At 38.8% G+C, this 15471-nt stretch overlaps 1 protein-coding gene across 1 annotated transcript in view; it reads left to right on the top strand.

Moving 5' to 3' along the window:
• MYBL1 (MYB proto-oncogene like 1) overlaps window positions 1-14566 on the top strand; it is a 397408-nt gene extending 382842 nt beyond the window's left edge. Inside the window, exons 15-16 of the mRNA XM_053715092.1 lie at window positions 1205-1363; window positions 13962-14566. Of these exons, the coding sequence (XP_053571067.1) occupies window positions 1205-1363; window positions 13962-14093 (291 nt within the window). The 3' untranslated portion in view covers window positions 14094-14566. The remainder of the gene's footprint in view (window positions 1-1204; window positions 1364-13961) is intronic.
• The last annotated feature ends 905 nt before the right edge of the window (window positions 14567-15471 follow it).

Here is a 15471-nt window from a genome sequence, read left to right as displayed (position 1 = left end):
CACAAATTTTTGAAAACATCAATAGAACTCTGGGCACAAATTTAGTCCCCAGATTTAGTCTTACTATGCCAACCCCCTGATATCAATTGCAAAATAAGAAAACACCTTTTCCAAATAATGCTAAATGCTGCAAACCAGTTAATCCCTAGAAAATGGAAAACGGCATTGACACCCTCCACCCAAGAATGGACAACACTAGTTCACAAAAATCTCTTGGAGAGATTATACTACCTTAAATTGGGACAAATCTCTTTATACCAAGATATGCTTTTCCTGTGGGAGTCTTTCACCTATAATAGCGCTTAAACCACGCCCAGCAAAAGCATTGGCACCCTACCAACCCTGCTGTTTCTACTCTTAAACTTTTCCCTGTTTCTCCCTTCCCTCTGCTTCTTTTCCATTTCCCCTATCTAAGTTGTATGCTTCTTGAAATAAAAATTGTTTTCAATGATACATATATTTGACATACCACGTCTCGAGGGCTCCCCCCTGAGTTACCTACTAAGGTAGGATAAACCACTAGTCCTATCTTTGAGACAACAGGGGTTCCTTTACTTTTTCTAACTCTCAACATCCTCTTCAACAAGGAACTCTAATTCTTTAGCACATGATGAAGAAACTAAAGAGCATTGGACTATGGTTTGTTCACGTAATAATTGACAATTCCTCAAACCATAAGATGATTGATTATGTTTAGCTTAATATATGTATCGTTTCTTGATTTCATTGTTGAGCTGCGACTCAAAACTGCTGTTCATATTGTATTGAAAATAAAAAGAAAACATAAATAAAAAAATAAAAAAAATAGAAGCACCAGGTTCATAGATAATTCACAAGGTTTGCTTAAGGATAAAATAAAGTAAAAATAACTCATAACTTAAGTACGTTAAGTTACTGCACTAGGTTCACTAAAGACAGTGTATTATGAAGCCTACCCTCACTTGCTAAGATTAAAAGACTTATGATTTTGCACGATTACCCGGTTGTTTGTCTATCTATCTATCTCTCTCTCTCTCTCTCTCTCTCTCTATATATATATATATATATATATATATATATATATAATCTATATATATATATATATATATATATATATAATCTATATGTGCATACACACATTTATTTAACTGCTGCACGTTCATATTTATGACAGAATATTTATAGTTTAATTTCTCTAATGAAAATGTATTTATTTTTTTGTCAGAATGAAAACATGCTTTCAACACCATTATTAATGATCCCATTAGTGGAGAGATCAGACTGGAAAGGTAACCTCGATGTTGAGGGAGAACAAGTACATTTTCTGCAGAAGAAAAAATCCAATCCTGATTTACAAAATGTCAAATTGGAAAAACCATTTCAAGTATGTTAAACAAATTTAAGTATGTGTGTGTATAGAGGTTTTATTTATAACTAATTGTCTCTCTTACCAATTCTTTCAATCTCCTTTTCTCCTGTTAAGTGTAGTCAGTCCACGGGTCATCCATTACTTATGGAATATATATCTCTTCCTAACAGGAAACTGCAAGAGAATTACCCAGCAGAGCTGCTATATAGCTCCTCCCCTCACATATCATATTCAGTTATTCTCTTGCAGCCTAACTAAAAGGAAGCTGTGAGAGATCTGTGGTGTTTTTTAACTTAGTTTATTTCTACAATCAAAAGTTTGTTATTTTAAATGGCACCGGAGTGTGCTGTTTATTCTCAGGCAGCATTAGAAGAAGAATCTGCCTGGGTTTTTCTATGGTCTTAGCAGACGTAACTAAGATCCACTGGCTGTTTCTCATCTGAGGAGTGAGGTAACTTCAGAGAAGGGGAATAGCATGCAGGGCCCCCCTGCAACAAATGAGGTATGTGCAGTAATTTATTTTCTGAGGAATGGAATTGACTGAGAAAATACTGCTGATACCATTGTAAAGTAAGTTCAGCCTTAAATTCAGTGATAGCGACTGGTATCAGGCTGATGTGTGTGTGTGTGTGTACACTGAATGTATTTTTCTAAGGAATGGAATTGACTCTGAAAATACTATTAATACTGAAATAATGTATGAGCCTTAACTGCAGTAAAAGCGACTGGTAGCAGGCTTATTAATAATAATACATAACTTTCAAATGTATGTTTAAAACGTTTACTGGCTTGTTAATCGTTTTTGTGAGGTACTTGGTGATAAAACTTATTAGGGCATGATTTTTACCACATGGCCATTTTTGTTTTCTGCATAGAAACAGTTTCTGAGCTTCCCCACTGTTGTAATATGAGTGGGAGGGGCCTATTTTAGCGCTTTTTTGCGCAGTAAAAATTCAGTCACAATCTGTCTACTTCATCCTCCATGATCCAGATCGTCTCTAGAGAGCTCAGGGGTCTTCAAAATCCATTTTGAGGGAGGTAATCAGTCACAGTAGTCCTGTGACAGTGTATTTGACTGTGAGAAAAACGTTAATTATATAATTGTTATCCGTTTTTGGGTACTAAGGGGTTAATCATCCATTTGCTGGTGGGTGCAATGCTTTGCTAACTTAATACATTTACTGTGAAAATTTGGTTGCTATAACTATTTTGGTCATTGTTATTTCAACTGTGTCAGTTTTTTTGTGCTTCTTAAAGGCACAGTAACGTTTTTTATATTGCTTGTAAATTAATTTTGAAAAGTATTTCCAAGTTTGCTAGTCTCATTGCTAGTTTGTTTAAACATGTCTGACTCAGATGAATCTCTTTGTTCACTATGTTTAAAGGCCAATGTGGAGCCCAATAGAAATTTGTGTACTAATTGCATTGATGCTACTTTAAATAAAAGTCAATCTTTACATGTAAAGAAATTATCACCAGACAACGAGGGGGAAGTTATGCCGACTAACTCTCCTCACGTGTCAGTACCTTCGCCTCCCGCTCAGGAGGTGCGTGATTTTGTGGCGCCAAGTACATCAGGGAGGCCCTTACAAATCACTTTGCAAGACATGGCTACTGTTATGACAGAAGTATTATCTAAGTTGCCAGAATTAAGAGGCAAGCGCGATAGCTCTGGGTTAAGGACAGAGCGCGCGGATGAGATGAGAGCCATGTCAGATACTGCGTCACAGTTGCAGAACGTGAGGACGGAGAGCTTCATTCTGTGGGTGACGGATCTGATCCAGGGAGACTGGATTCAGAGATTTCCAATTTTAAATTTAAGCTAGAGAACCTCCGCACATTGCTAGGGGAGGTATTAGCGGCTCTGAATGATTGTAACACGGTTGCAATTCCAGAGAAATTATATAGGTTGGATAGATACTATGCGGTACCGGTGTGTACTGACGTATTTCCTATACCAAAAAGGCTTACAGAGATTATTAGCAAGGAGTGGGATAGACCGGGTGTGCCTTTTACCCCTCCTCCCATATTTAGGAAAATGTTTCCTATTGACGCCACCACACGAGACTTATGGCAGACGGTCCCTAAGGTGGAGGGAGCAGTTTCTACTTTAGCTAAGCGTACCACTATCCCGGTGGAGGATAGTTGTGCCTTTTCAGATCCAATGGATAAAAAATTAGAGGGTTACCTTAAGAAAATGTTTGTTCAACAAGGTTTTATTTTACAGCCCCTCGCATGCATTGCGCCTGTCACTGCTGCTGCAGCATTCTGGTTTGAGTCTCTGGAAGAGGCCATTCGCTCAGCTCCATTGGATGAAATAATCAACAAGCTTAAAACACTTAAGCTAGCTAACACATTTGTTTCTGATGCCGTTGTGCATTTAACCAAACTTACGGCTAAGAACTCCGGATTCGCCATCCAAGCGAGCAGAGCGCTATGGCTTAAATCCTGGTCAGCTGACGTGACTTCTAAATTGCTTAATATTCCTTTCAAAGGGCAGACCTTATTCGGGCCTGGCTTGAAAGAAATTATTGCTGACATTACGGGAGGTAAGGGCCATGCTCTACCTCAGGACAGGGCCAAATCAAAGGCCAAACAGTCTAATTTTCGTGCCTTTCGTAACTTCAAGGCAGGAGCAGCATCAACTTCCTCCGCTCCAAAACAGGAAGGAGCTGTTGCTCGTTACAGGCAGGGCTGGAAAGTTAACCAGTCCTGGAACAGGGGCAAGCAGGCCAAGAAACCTGCTGCTGCCCCCAAGACAGCATGAAGAGAGTGCCCCCTATCCGGAAACAGATCTAGTGGGGGGCAGACTTTCTCTCTTCGCCCAGGCTTGGGCAAGAGATGTCCAGGATCCCTGGGCGTTGGAGATCATATCTCAGGGATATCTCCTGGACTTAGCTACGGCTCCAAGAATCTTTACAAAAATTCTAGGCTCACTTCTGGCGGTACTAAGACCGCGAGGCATAGCGGTGACTCCGTACCTAGACGACATTCTGATACAAGCGTCAAGTTTTCAAACTGCCAAGTCTCATACAGAGATAGTTCTGGCATTTCTGAGGTCGCATGGGTGGAAGGTGAACGTGGAAAAGAGTTCTTTATTACCACTTACAAGAGTTCCCTTTCTAGGGACTCTTATAGATTCTGTAGAGATGAAAATTTACCTGACAGAGGCCAGGTTATTAAAACTTCTAAATGCTTGCCGTGTCCTTCACTCCATTCCACACCCGTCAGTAGCTCAGTGCATGGAAGTAATCGGCTTAATGGTAGCGGCAATGGACATAGTACCATTTGCGTGCCTGCATCTCAGACCGCTGCAATTGTGCATGCTAAATCAGTGGAACAGGGATTCCTCAGATTTGTCCCCCCTACTAAATCTGGATCAAGAGACCAGAGATTCTCTTCTATGGTGGCTTTCTCGGCCACATCTGTCCAAGGGGATGACCTTTCGCAGGCCAGATTGGACGATTGTAACAACAGACGCCAGCCTTCTAGGCTGGGGAGCAGTCTGGAATTCCCTGAAAGCTCAGGGATTATGGACTCAGGAGGAGAAACTCCTCCCAATAAATATTCTGGAGTTAAGAGCAATATTCAATGCTCTCCTAGCTTGGCCTCAGTTAGCAACTCTGAGGTTCATCAGATTTCAGTCGGACAACATCACGACTGTGGCTTACATCAACCATCAAGGGGGAACCAGAAGTTCCCTAGCGATGTTGGAAGTCTCAAAGATAATTCGCTGGGCAGAGTCTCACTCTTGCCACCTGTCAGCGATCTACATCCCAGGCGTGGAGAACTGGGAGGCGGATTTTCTAAGTCGCCAGACTTTTCATCCGGGGGAGTGGGAACTTCATCCGGAGGTCTTTGCTCAACTGATTCATCGTTGGGGCAAACCAGATCTGGATCTCATGGCATCTCGTCAGAACGCCAAGCTTCCTTGTTACGGATCCAGGTCCAGGGACCCGGGAGCGGTGCTGATAGATGCTCTGACAGCCCCTTGGGTCTTCAACATGGCTTATGTGTTTCCACCATTCCCGATGCTTCCTCGTTTGATTGCCAAGATCAAACAGGAGAGAGCTTCGGTGATTCTGATAGCGCCTGCGTGGCCACGCAGGACCTGGTATGCAGACCTAGTGGACATGTCGTCCTGTCCACCGTGGTCTCTGCCTCTGAGACAGGACCTTCTAATTCAGGGTCCTTTCAACCATCCAAATCTAATTTCTCTGAGGCTGACTGCATGAAGATTGAACGCTTGATTCTATCAAAGCGTGGCTTCTCGGAGTCGGTTATTGATACCTTAATACAGGCTAGGAAGCCTGTTACCAGAAAAATTTACCATAAGATATGGCGTAAATATTTACATTGGTGCGAATCCAAGAGTTACTCATGGAGTAAGGTTAGGATTCCTAGGATATTGTCCTTTCTACAAGAGGGTTTAGAAAAGGGCTTATCTGCTAGTTCGTTAAAGGGACAGATTTCTGCTCTGTCTATTCTTCTACACAAACGTCTGGCTGAAGTTCCAGACGTTCAGGCTTTCTGTCAGGCCTTAACTAGGATTAAGCCTGTGTTTAAGTCTGTTGCTCCGCCGTGGAGCTTAAACTTAGTTCTTAATATTCTTCAAGGCGTTCCATTTGAACCCCTTCATTCCATTGATATCAAGCTGTTATCTTGGAAAGTTCTGTTTTTGATGGCTATTTCCTCGGCTCGAAGAGTCTCTGAGTTATCTGTCTTACATTGTGATCCTCCTTATCTGATTTTTCATTCAGACAAGGTAGTCCTGCGTACTAAACCTGGGTTCTTACCTAAGGTAGTTACTAACAGGAATATCAATCAAGAGATTGTTGTTCCATCTCTGTGTCCTAACCCTTCTTCAAAGAAGGAACGACTTTTGCATAATCTGGACGTAGTCCGTGCCCTGAAATTCTATTTGCAGGCAACTAAAGATTTTCGTCAAACTTCTTCCCTGTTTGTCGTTTACTCTGGACAGAGAAGAGGTCAAAAGGCTTCGGCTATCTCTCTCTCCTTTTGGCTTCGTAGCATAATACGCTTAGCCTATGAGACTGCTGGACAGCAGCCTCCTGAAAGGATTACAGCTCATTCTACTAGAGCTGTGGCTTCCACCTGGGCCTTTAAAAATGAGGCCTCTGTTGAACAGATTTGCAAGGCTGCGACTTGGTCTTCGCTTCACACTTTTTCAAAATTTTACAAATTTGACACTTTTGCTTCCTCGGAGGCTATTTTTGGGAGAAAGGTACTTCAGGCAGTGGTTCCTTCTGTTTAATGTTCCTGCCTTGTCCCTCCCTTCATCCGTGTACTTTAGCTTTGGTATTGGTATTCCATAAGTAATGGATGACCCGTGGACTGACTACACTTAACAGGAGAAAACATAATTTATGCTTACCTGATAAATTCCTTTCTCCTGTAGTGTAGTCAGTCCACGGCCTGCCCTGTTTTTACGGCAGGTCTAAATTTTAATTAAACTCCAGTCACCACTGTACCCTATGGTTCCTCCTTTCTCGTCTGCTTTGGTCGAATGACTGAATATGATATGTGAGGGGAGGAGCTATATAGCAGCTCTGCTGGGTAATTCTCTTGCAGTTTCCTGTTAGGAAGAGATATATATTCCATAAGTAATGGATGACCCGTGGACTGACTACACTACAGGAGAAAGGAATTTATCAGGTAAGCATAAATTATGTTTTTTCTCTTTTTTTCCAATACAATAATTTTTCCTGTTGGCTTTCTGAGATTATCAGAATGGCTTCATTAAATCAATTGAGATATATATATATTAGAGCTGCGCATCTTCACCTGTCTCATGATTCGATTACGATTATCATCGTAACGATTCGATACGATTCGATTCTACGATGCATCGCGATGCATCACGATTACTGCACTATTTCTGCCCAATTTTTTAATTTTTCAGAAAAAAAAATTCAAGCAGTCAAAATATTGAAATAAACTCTTTTTTTATTTTATTAGCTCAAAAAAGGACACTCTTTCTGTGGCAAAGTCTGAACACAGCAGACAACAACAGTTTATAGAACAGTAAATACTAAATGGCAATTGTATTGGTTTGGAAACAATATTATGGCATCAAACTGTAGTTACACAGTACGTAGTGTAAAAAGTGCAGTGCTCACAGTCACAGTGTACTTCTTCAATAAAAGAAAATATTTAAATGTATATATTATATATAGTAAGTACACTATACACTTGTAAAGAAACATGAACAACAAATAAATGTCTAACCTATCTATGTTGGTTTTAATTTAATGTCTTTACTTACTTAATAATAATATAATAATAGACATTAAATTAAAACCAAAATAGATAGGTTAAGCTTAAGTTACCACCATAATACCTTATTTGTGTGAAAATTGTTCTCAGAAAACAAAACATAAATCCCTTATAGGTACAAAATTATAGGTGCAGTCCACTGTGCCTTCATGACTGTCAATTTGTGGCAAACATCACGTGAAGAATCTGGAACACAACACACAGCACAGAGTGTGCACACAACACACATGTGATTGTGACATATACAATTAGTTTACACAGTTACAGACTTACAGTAGTACTAGAGAGAGAGACATTTAAAACAAGTAGCATTGAACTGAACTACTATAACTACAGTTTCTTCTTGATGATTATATTATCTTTATGGGATCACAAATATAATTAGTTGGTTATTAGTTACTGTTAAAGCAGTACTACACACAACTGAACAGTGACTGAGTCTGTCACTGAACAGTACACAGCAGTCACACACAAACAAACAATACATAAAAAAGGACACAGACATCAAGGAGTAAATCATGGTGAAGAAAGGGTGGCACGCCACTCACCTGAGGTGTGTGTGCTTTATTTTTGTATTGTGCTGTTGTGTGTGTGTGGGCTGTACTGTCTGTAGTGTACAGTATATTTGTGATCCAAGATTTACTCAAGGTTTACTCAAGGCTTTTCCTTCCTCTATAGTGGTTTGGCTTCAGTCTCACTCTCTGCACACTCATATAGACAGTTAGACAGTCACACTCACTAGACACTCAGACACTAGAGACACAGTGGGACACACACACAAACAAAAACATTCAAAGGCACCACAGCCAGTCAGCCACAGTCACACTCACACTCATAGACACTTAGACACTGGGACAGACACACAATCACATACAAACAAAAACATTCAAAGGCAGTTAAGACACTCATCTCACACACACTCATAGATAGATACATACAAACTTTTCAAACTGGCACTCACTCACTCACAGTCACACTCACACACTCATAAAGACAGTTAGACAGTACACACATTGTTATTGTTAACTGGTTGGTTATATTAGGTTAACCCCTACAGATCTGCCTGGGAGTGGGATGGCATTTGGGATTGGGATCATAAACAAAAACATATGATATCTTTCTTAAAGGGTCTATTTAAAATAGACAATTTTTAGTGTGAATAACTGAATAATATTAATAATCCCTTATGCACTATGTATGCACTATGTATGCACTCACTGCATTGCAAACAAAACAGGGGTGTGCTGTAAACAATAGCACAACATCTACAAAACAGAGCACTTCCTGATTGGCAAACATCACAGTAACACTAGAAGTAGTAATAGACATTATACAACAAGTAGCATTGAACTACTAGATTTACTAACTTTGATTATCTTTATGGGATCACAAATATATTGTTACACAACACACACACAGTCACAGTCACACACAGTCAAACAATACCAAAAAAAACACACATCATAAAAAGAGTGAATCATGGTGAAGGGTGACACTGACACGCACACATGAGGTGTGTGCAGTTGTGTGTTGTTTCTTTTGTATTGTTTGTGTGTGACTGTGACAGTGAGTGACGTGGTCGGTCGTGTTGTGTAGTGTACTAGTATATTTTGTGATCCAACAAAGATTTACTCAAGGTTTTAAGCTTCATTTTTCAAAAAGCTATAAGCTATATAACAGTAACAAATATAAAATAACTTAACAGTAGTCTGCACTGGGCAGTGGGGCACACAGCACATTCTTCTGGATGTGCCAAAAAACATTAAATATTAATATTATAAACCTGAATCACTACTCAGAATTATGGAATATGTAGGTTTTTCTGTAAGAACACTAGTTGATCCACATGCTCTGGTTTGAAGGTGCTTCTTTTTGCCGTTACCACATCTCCTGCAGTGGAGAAAACCCGCTCTGCAGACACGCTTGTACCTGGGATACACAAGTATCGCTTTGACAAATGAGAGAGGAGGGGAAATATGACCTCGTGTACATGCCACCATTTCAAAGGGTCTTTAGTGAGATGCAGAGATGGGGCTTTACAATATTTCTCTATTTCCTCTTCAGCCTTGGCATAGGGGGTCTTGGGTTCTATTGTACCTTCAGTGTCAGTGAAAGACTGTCCCAGCAAAGTCATGAGCAGCGATGTGGACTTTCTTTTGGGAGGAGAAGGGTTATCCTCCTCGATGGGTGATTCTTCTTCCAGAGTTTCTTTTCCCTCAGGCAGTGGCACTTCATCCACGTTTTGTCCTCCTAGATGTAACTGTACTAGTACACTCAATCTGTGTTTGAACAAAAGAATAGAAAAAATAGCATTCATTATTACCTCGAGCAGCCAGCCAGCTAATGCTATGTGTGTGCTCACTCTCAGAGAGACAGTAATGCATAAATAAATGCATGCAACAGCTCACATCTATTAGGAAGGACTCGGGAGTGGACGGAGGAGGAGGAAAGTTGACTGACTGTGGCGTTTTCGAACTGACTTATATAATAAACCTTGTACCCATTAAACTAGCTACTAATCAAGCTACTGCTAGCTAAGCCTATTTTGTTATGGATGGTATGTTTTATGTTTGTTTTCAATTTATACATTTTTCAAGAAACATGATGCAATTAAAATTACCTCCAAGGATGCAGCCTCCTCAGTCACTCCTCTGTATATCTCCAATCTCTCCTCCTCTGTGAGAATAAAAGGCAGTCCCTTAAAACGAGGATCCAGGGCAGAGGCTGTATAAAGTATCTTCGCCTCACTGCTGTACCTCTTCAGGAGATCTGTTTTGATGGCATTCTTGATCTCATGGATCATGGGTGTGTCTCCCATGGTGTCTGTCATGTTCTGGAGCAGTTGTGCATTTAGAGGGGCAATGAGAGAAACAGTTGGATTGCGCTCTTCTGACATCAGTGTGGTTGCATCTTTCATTGGCTTTAATGCACTCACAGCATCCTCTGCATTTGACACATCTGTTTCGTTGAGAGTGCAGAGATCTGACTCACTTTTTCTGACTTCTGGAGACAACAATGTGGCACAGATTGCAGGTTGCTGTTCTAGGAACCTCTCGACCATGTCATATGAGCTGTTCCACCTTGTTGTCACATCAGTTATCAGCTTATGATTCTTCAGGCCAAGACATTTCTGTTTTTCTTTCAGACAGTGGTTTGCTGTAGTGCTGCGGTGAAAAAATGTTGATATTCGTCGCACTCTGCCTAAAAGCCTGGAGAGCGTGGCCACTTTCAGCGCCCGCTGGGATGCGAGATTCAGTGTATGGGCGAAGCATTTTACATGAGGGAATTTTCCAACTTGAGCAGCAACAATCATGTTCGACGCATTGTCGGTCACAAGCACTACAGATTTATCGGACAGCTGCCATTCTTCCACGACACGAGACAGTAGCTCCGCCAGATGAGAACCCGTGTGAGACTCATAAACTGCTCTCGTTTGCAGCACATGCGACAAGATCTTCCAGTCCTTGCTAACGTAATGTTCAGTTACTGTTACATAAGACTCCGTCGTGACTGAAGTCCATGAATCACGCGTTATTGCGACTCGACTGGCTTGGCTCATTGATGCAATTACCTGAGCTTTTGTTTCGTGGTAGAGTGCAGGTATAACGTTTTCTGTTAAGTGATTGCGTGACGGGATCTTATAACGTGGCTCTAGCGTCTTCAACAGGTTGCGACACCCAAGATTTTCCACAACAGAGTAAGGCCGTAGGTCCTTCGCTATGAAAGTTGCCACAGCTTTGGTTATTCTCTTCCCTTTTTCAGAGTTGGGCGGCAAAGTTGACAGCATTGCATCAATTCTTGGCTGATGAGCTTCAGCTAGTCTTGTTATTTCCTTGGCAGTGGCACTGGCGGCAGCGGCAGGGGTTAGCATCTCAGAGTGAAAACGTCTAACGTGATTTCTCAAGTTAGTAGTATTCCTAGGTATTTAATTTTTGTGTGACAGGCTTTACAAACCGCGTGTGTCTTGTCCAATTCGTGCTTTCCAGTATGTTCATAAAATCCAAAATGTGCCCAGATGCTTGCTTTTAAAATGCTAGGTGCATTTTTTACCTCTCTATCTTTTTTGTCTCCCTCTGTCATTTTAGCATGACATGTACATATGTGACGGATGATGTTGTTGTCAACGTCGAACTCTGTCAGTATTAAAAAAAAAAAAGAAAAAACACTAAGTTCCAGTTGTCAAGATGTCAAGCCGCAAATGTAAAATCAACAAGTACTAGTAACTTCAACTACTTTGCCAATGCCATACATTTTGCGAACATAAATTTTAAAACAAATTGCATTGCAGGGGACATCACTCACTGACACTGTAAATTACTGTAATATATTACACACTTAAAGGTGCAATGAAACCCAAACATTTACTTTCATGATTCAGATAGAGAATACAATTTTAAATAAACATCATAACTAACTTCTATTATTTAATTTGCTTCATACTTCTCAGATATCGTTTGTTGATGACATATTAGCAATGCATTGCACAGCACACACATTACTTACTATATAATACTTAGTGCACAAGGAGGAGGCTATGCATTTCAACAAAGGATAAGCAAATTATATAATAGGGAAAGTTGTTTAAAATTGCATGCACTTTCTTGAATCACAAAATGGGTTTTATGGCCTTTAGTTTAGTATGTTTAAAAAATGCAGCTTTTAGCCTTGTTAAGTTTTGTTAACTTATAAAATAAAAACAAGGATTGGGTTCTTCGGATTGGCATCTTTTAAGAGAGCACTCAGAGTCAGCACATGCATGCAATTGCATATTAAATTGCATATATAAAATTTATTATATTAAAAAAATAAATACTATTATTATATATAAAAAGTGTATATTATTAAAATATTAGAAGTTCAGACCAGGCCATCCATCCATGTGAAAAACATGTAGATATAGATAGATACAGATTAGACTAATAGAGACATTAGACAATAATAGTATACTATATTTATTTAGAATACATTTTTTATATATGCAATATTATTCAATAATGCAGCAATTAATTATGCAGCAGCCTGAGCCTCAGTCAGCTCAGCAGTAGTAGTAGTAGTACATACTACGTTAAGTAAATAAGGCAAGTATTTAATTGTACCCCTTATTGTGTAATAAATGTGTACCCCTTATTGATTTGCTCTTTAAGTAAGTTAATAATTAGTTTACCTATGGCAAGTAGGCACTAGGCATTGAGGCAATAGGCATGGCAATGGCAATTATGGCATGGCATTGGCAAAATGTACGACGTTTTGGTAATTAAGCAGTTGGTTAGTCTAATTCTCACCATAGGTCTCCTCCTCTGTCTCCCACAAAATAAAAATGAGCCCGCCGTGTAGCTGTATACCGCCGTGTATACTCTGAGTCGGAATCGTCATCACATTCAACATCATCAATCTCAGGCAACACACTCCTGCTTTGCTCCTACTGCGTAACTTCGGCACTTCCAGAGACTGCCCATGTTGCTTTATTGGGTGACGTGACGTCAGTGACGTCAAAACGCTGTACCGCGCACTTTCTGTTACTTGTCCTGGAGGCTGGTCACGTGGGTAACGTTAAATCGATTATCGCGTCTCAGCGCATCGATGCAGAATAGTTTCATGCCACATCGCGATGCATCGTCAAAACGATTATTTTTGACAGGCCTAATATATATATATATATATATATATATATTAAAATTTCACAGAATTTTGCTGATTTTTTCGTATAGTTATTCTGTTTGAAAATTAGCTCTAAACAAAAAAAACACCTTTTGTCTTTCCATTTTTAAGACTAGTTTACATATATCTTAAGTGTTCTCCAAAGAATACCTTGCCAGCCAGGTGGCATTCTGAAGTAACTTTGCAATGTTATAATATTCTGTTATTTATAAATGTTACTTAAGCTATCCAAAGCACATACTTAATTTCATAATTTAACATTAAATTTATTTACTGATAATTTGTGCAACATTGACAAAAATATTAGTTAATTTTAGCTTAATGTTGGCTTAAATTTAGTCTGGGTGGTAAGTAAGTCAATGGCCCGGGGGTGAACACATATACAAAAACCCTTGCCTGTCATATAAAAAAAATATTAAAAAAAGTTATTTATGGCTTCTGTTTTTTTTTTTCTTAAATTTGATATATAGTATATGTGCTAAGCAAGCCCCTGTCATAGAGTAGGGATATGGTGGCTCCAAACACAATACAATTTAAAAATATTCTGTGTGGTCTTTTGCTTTGGTAACCTTGATAAGGCTATAAGCATTGTGATTTCTTGTATTGTTGCTGGTCTCATTGACTGGAATTGCACACATTAACATACAATTATTTTCAGTCAATAGGTGAATGGGAAGCAGTTGTTTATGGAAAGACCGAAGATCAGCTAATCATGACGGAGCAAGCAAGACAATATCTTGGTGCCTTCAAACCAACAACCAGCACTACATCAAGACACCTAGTTTTATGAATGTAGAACTATAATTGGAGGAGCTCATTGAACCCCTTTTATTAACTCTGTGCACTAAAATAAGACTTTTGTAATTTTATATCAATTTTATGTCCTGCACTGCTTTTTAAAACAAGGTAAACCTTTCAGCATTACTACTAATTATAACCAACTCCAAAAACAGCAAAGTCGTTGGTTTCTTTGCCTCACATGGAATCATTGAGGAACTGTTTTCTTTATTACAAACATGGAAATCAAAATAGAAACATGGAGAAGGAAATTGATTTTATCTTCCATATTTGCAGAGACTGATGTTTTTAATGAAAAATAACTGAATCGGACTGAATGTCGGTCTTGGCTAAAACAGGTGAACTACATCAGATTACCAACCTCACTGCTCAATATAAAGGGAATCTGTGTGTGTCTATGTATGTGTTATATATATATATATATATATATATATATATATATATATTATATATATATATATGTGTGTGTGTGTATAGATTTTACCAAAGTGTTCACCAGATTGCTTTGAAATCAGAAAACTACATTAAGTATTCTTCACCTAACACTGTGTAGTTGTAATTTAAATGTGAGTTAACCCCTTAAAACACAAGAAATTTCATGCATATTTTAGGCATGTATATTTTTAAAGAAACTGACTTTTTTCTTCTTCAGACAACTGATTTTCAACATTTATTCAACCATATTCTGTGTTAAAATTAGCATTGGAACAGGGCATCTTTAATGTAAGACATTGAAACGTGTTTTTGTATATGAGCTTTTTGTTGAATTATTTTTAAATCTTAAGAGACAATATTTTGGTACATTCTGCAAAAAAGTTAGGATGTTGCACTACTTCATATTATTTTTTGTAGATCACAGAACAAGCTACAGTGTTACATATTTATAAACAAATGGTACTTATAGTAAAGGTAGAATTAGATTTTCCAAATTAGAATGTAACAGTATTTTTTACTCTCAGAAAAGCTGGCTGAGTTGTTTTAGAATGTCTTTTTGAATGTATTGTACAGGGTGTAGAAACAAGGAAATGTTATTTAAATGGACTCATTTTCTGAATTATTTTAATGCTTTGCAAGTAGAGGTTTTTATTTAATTGTATATGCAGATTCTTAATGGAAAACTGTTTCTTGTTTTAACTAGCAATTTGGTCACAATGCTTTTAACAATGTTATATTTCTATGGGCAAGGACACAATTCATATGCATGGTTATCATCAGTTAGTTTTGTCTAGTTGTTTCATAAAAATAGCACCATCCTATTGCACTATAGTTTAAATCATGTAAACTAAAATGCACCCAGGCTTACTTAGTCTGCAAAACAAAAACATCACATGGCTGTGGTTACTATATTTAAATATCCAACCTCTGTTGAG

Source organism: Bombina bombina, chromosome 5, assembly GCF_027579735.1.
Source record: "Bombina bombina isolate aBomBom1 chromosome 5, aBomBom1.pri, whole genome shotgun sequence".
NCBI lineage: Eukaryota > Metazoa > Chordata > Amphibia > Anura > Bombinatoridae > Bombina > Bombina bombina.
Note: the sequence above shows the minus strand (reverse complement) of the source record. Positions and strands in the feature narration are given on the sequence as shown.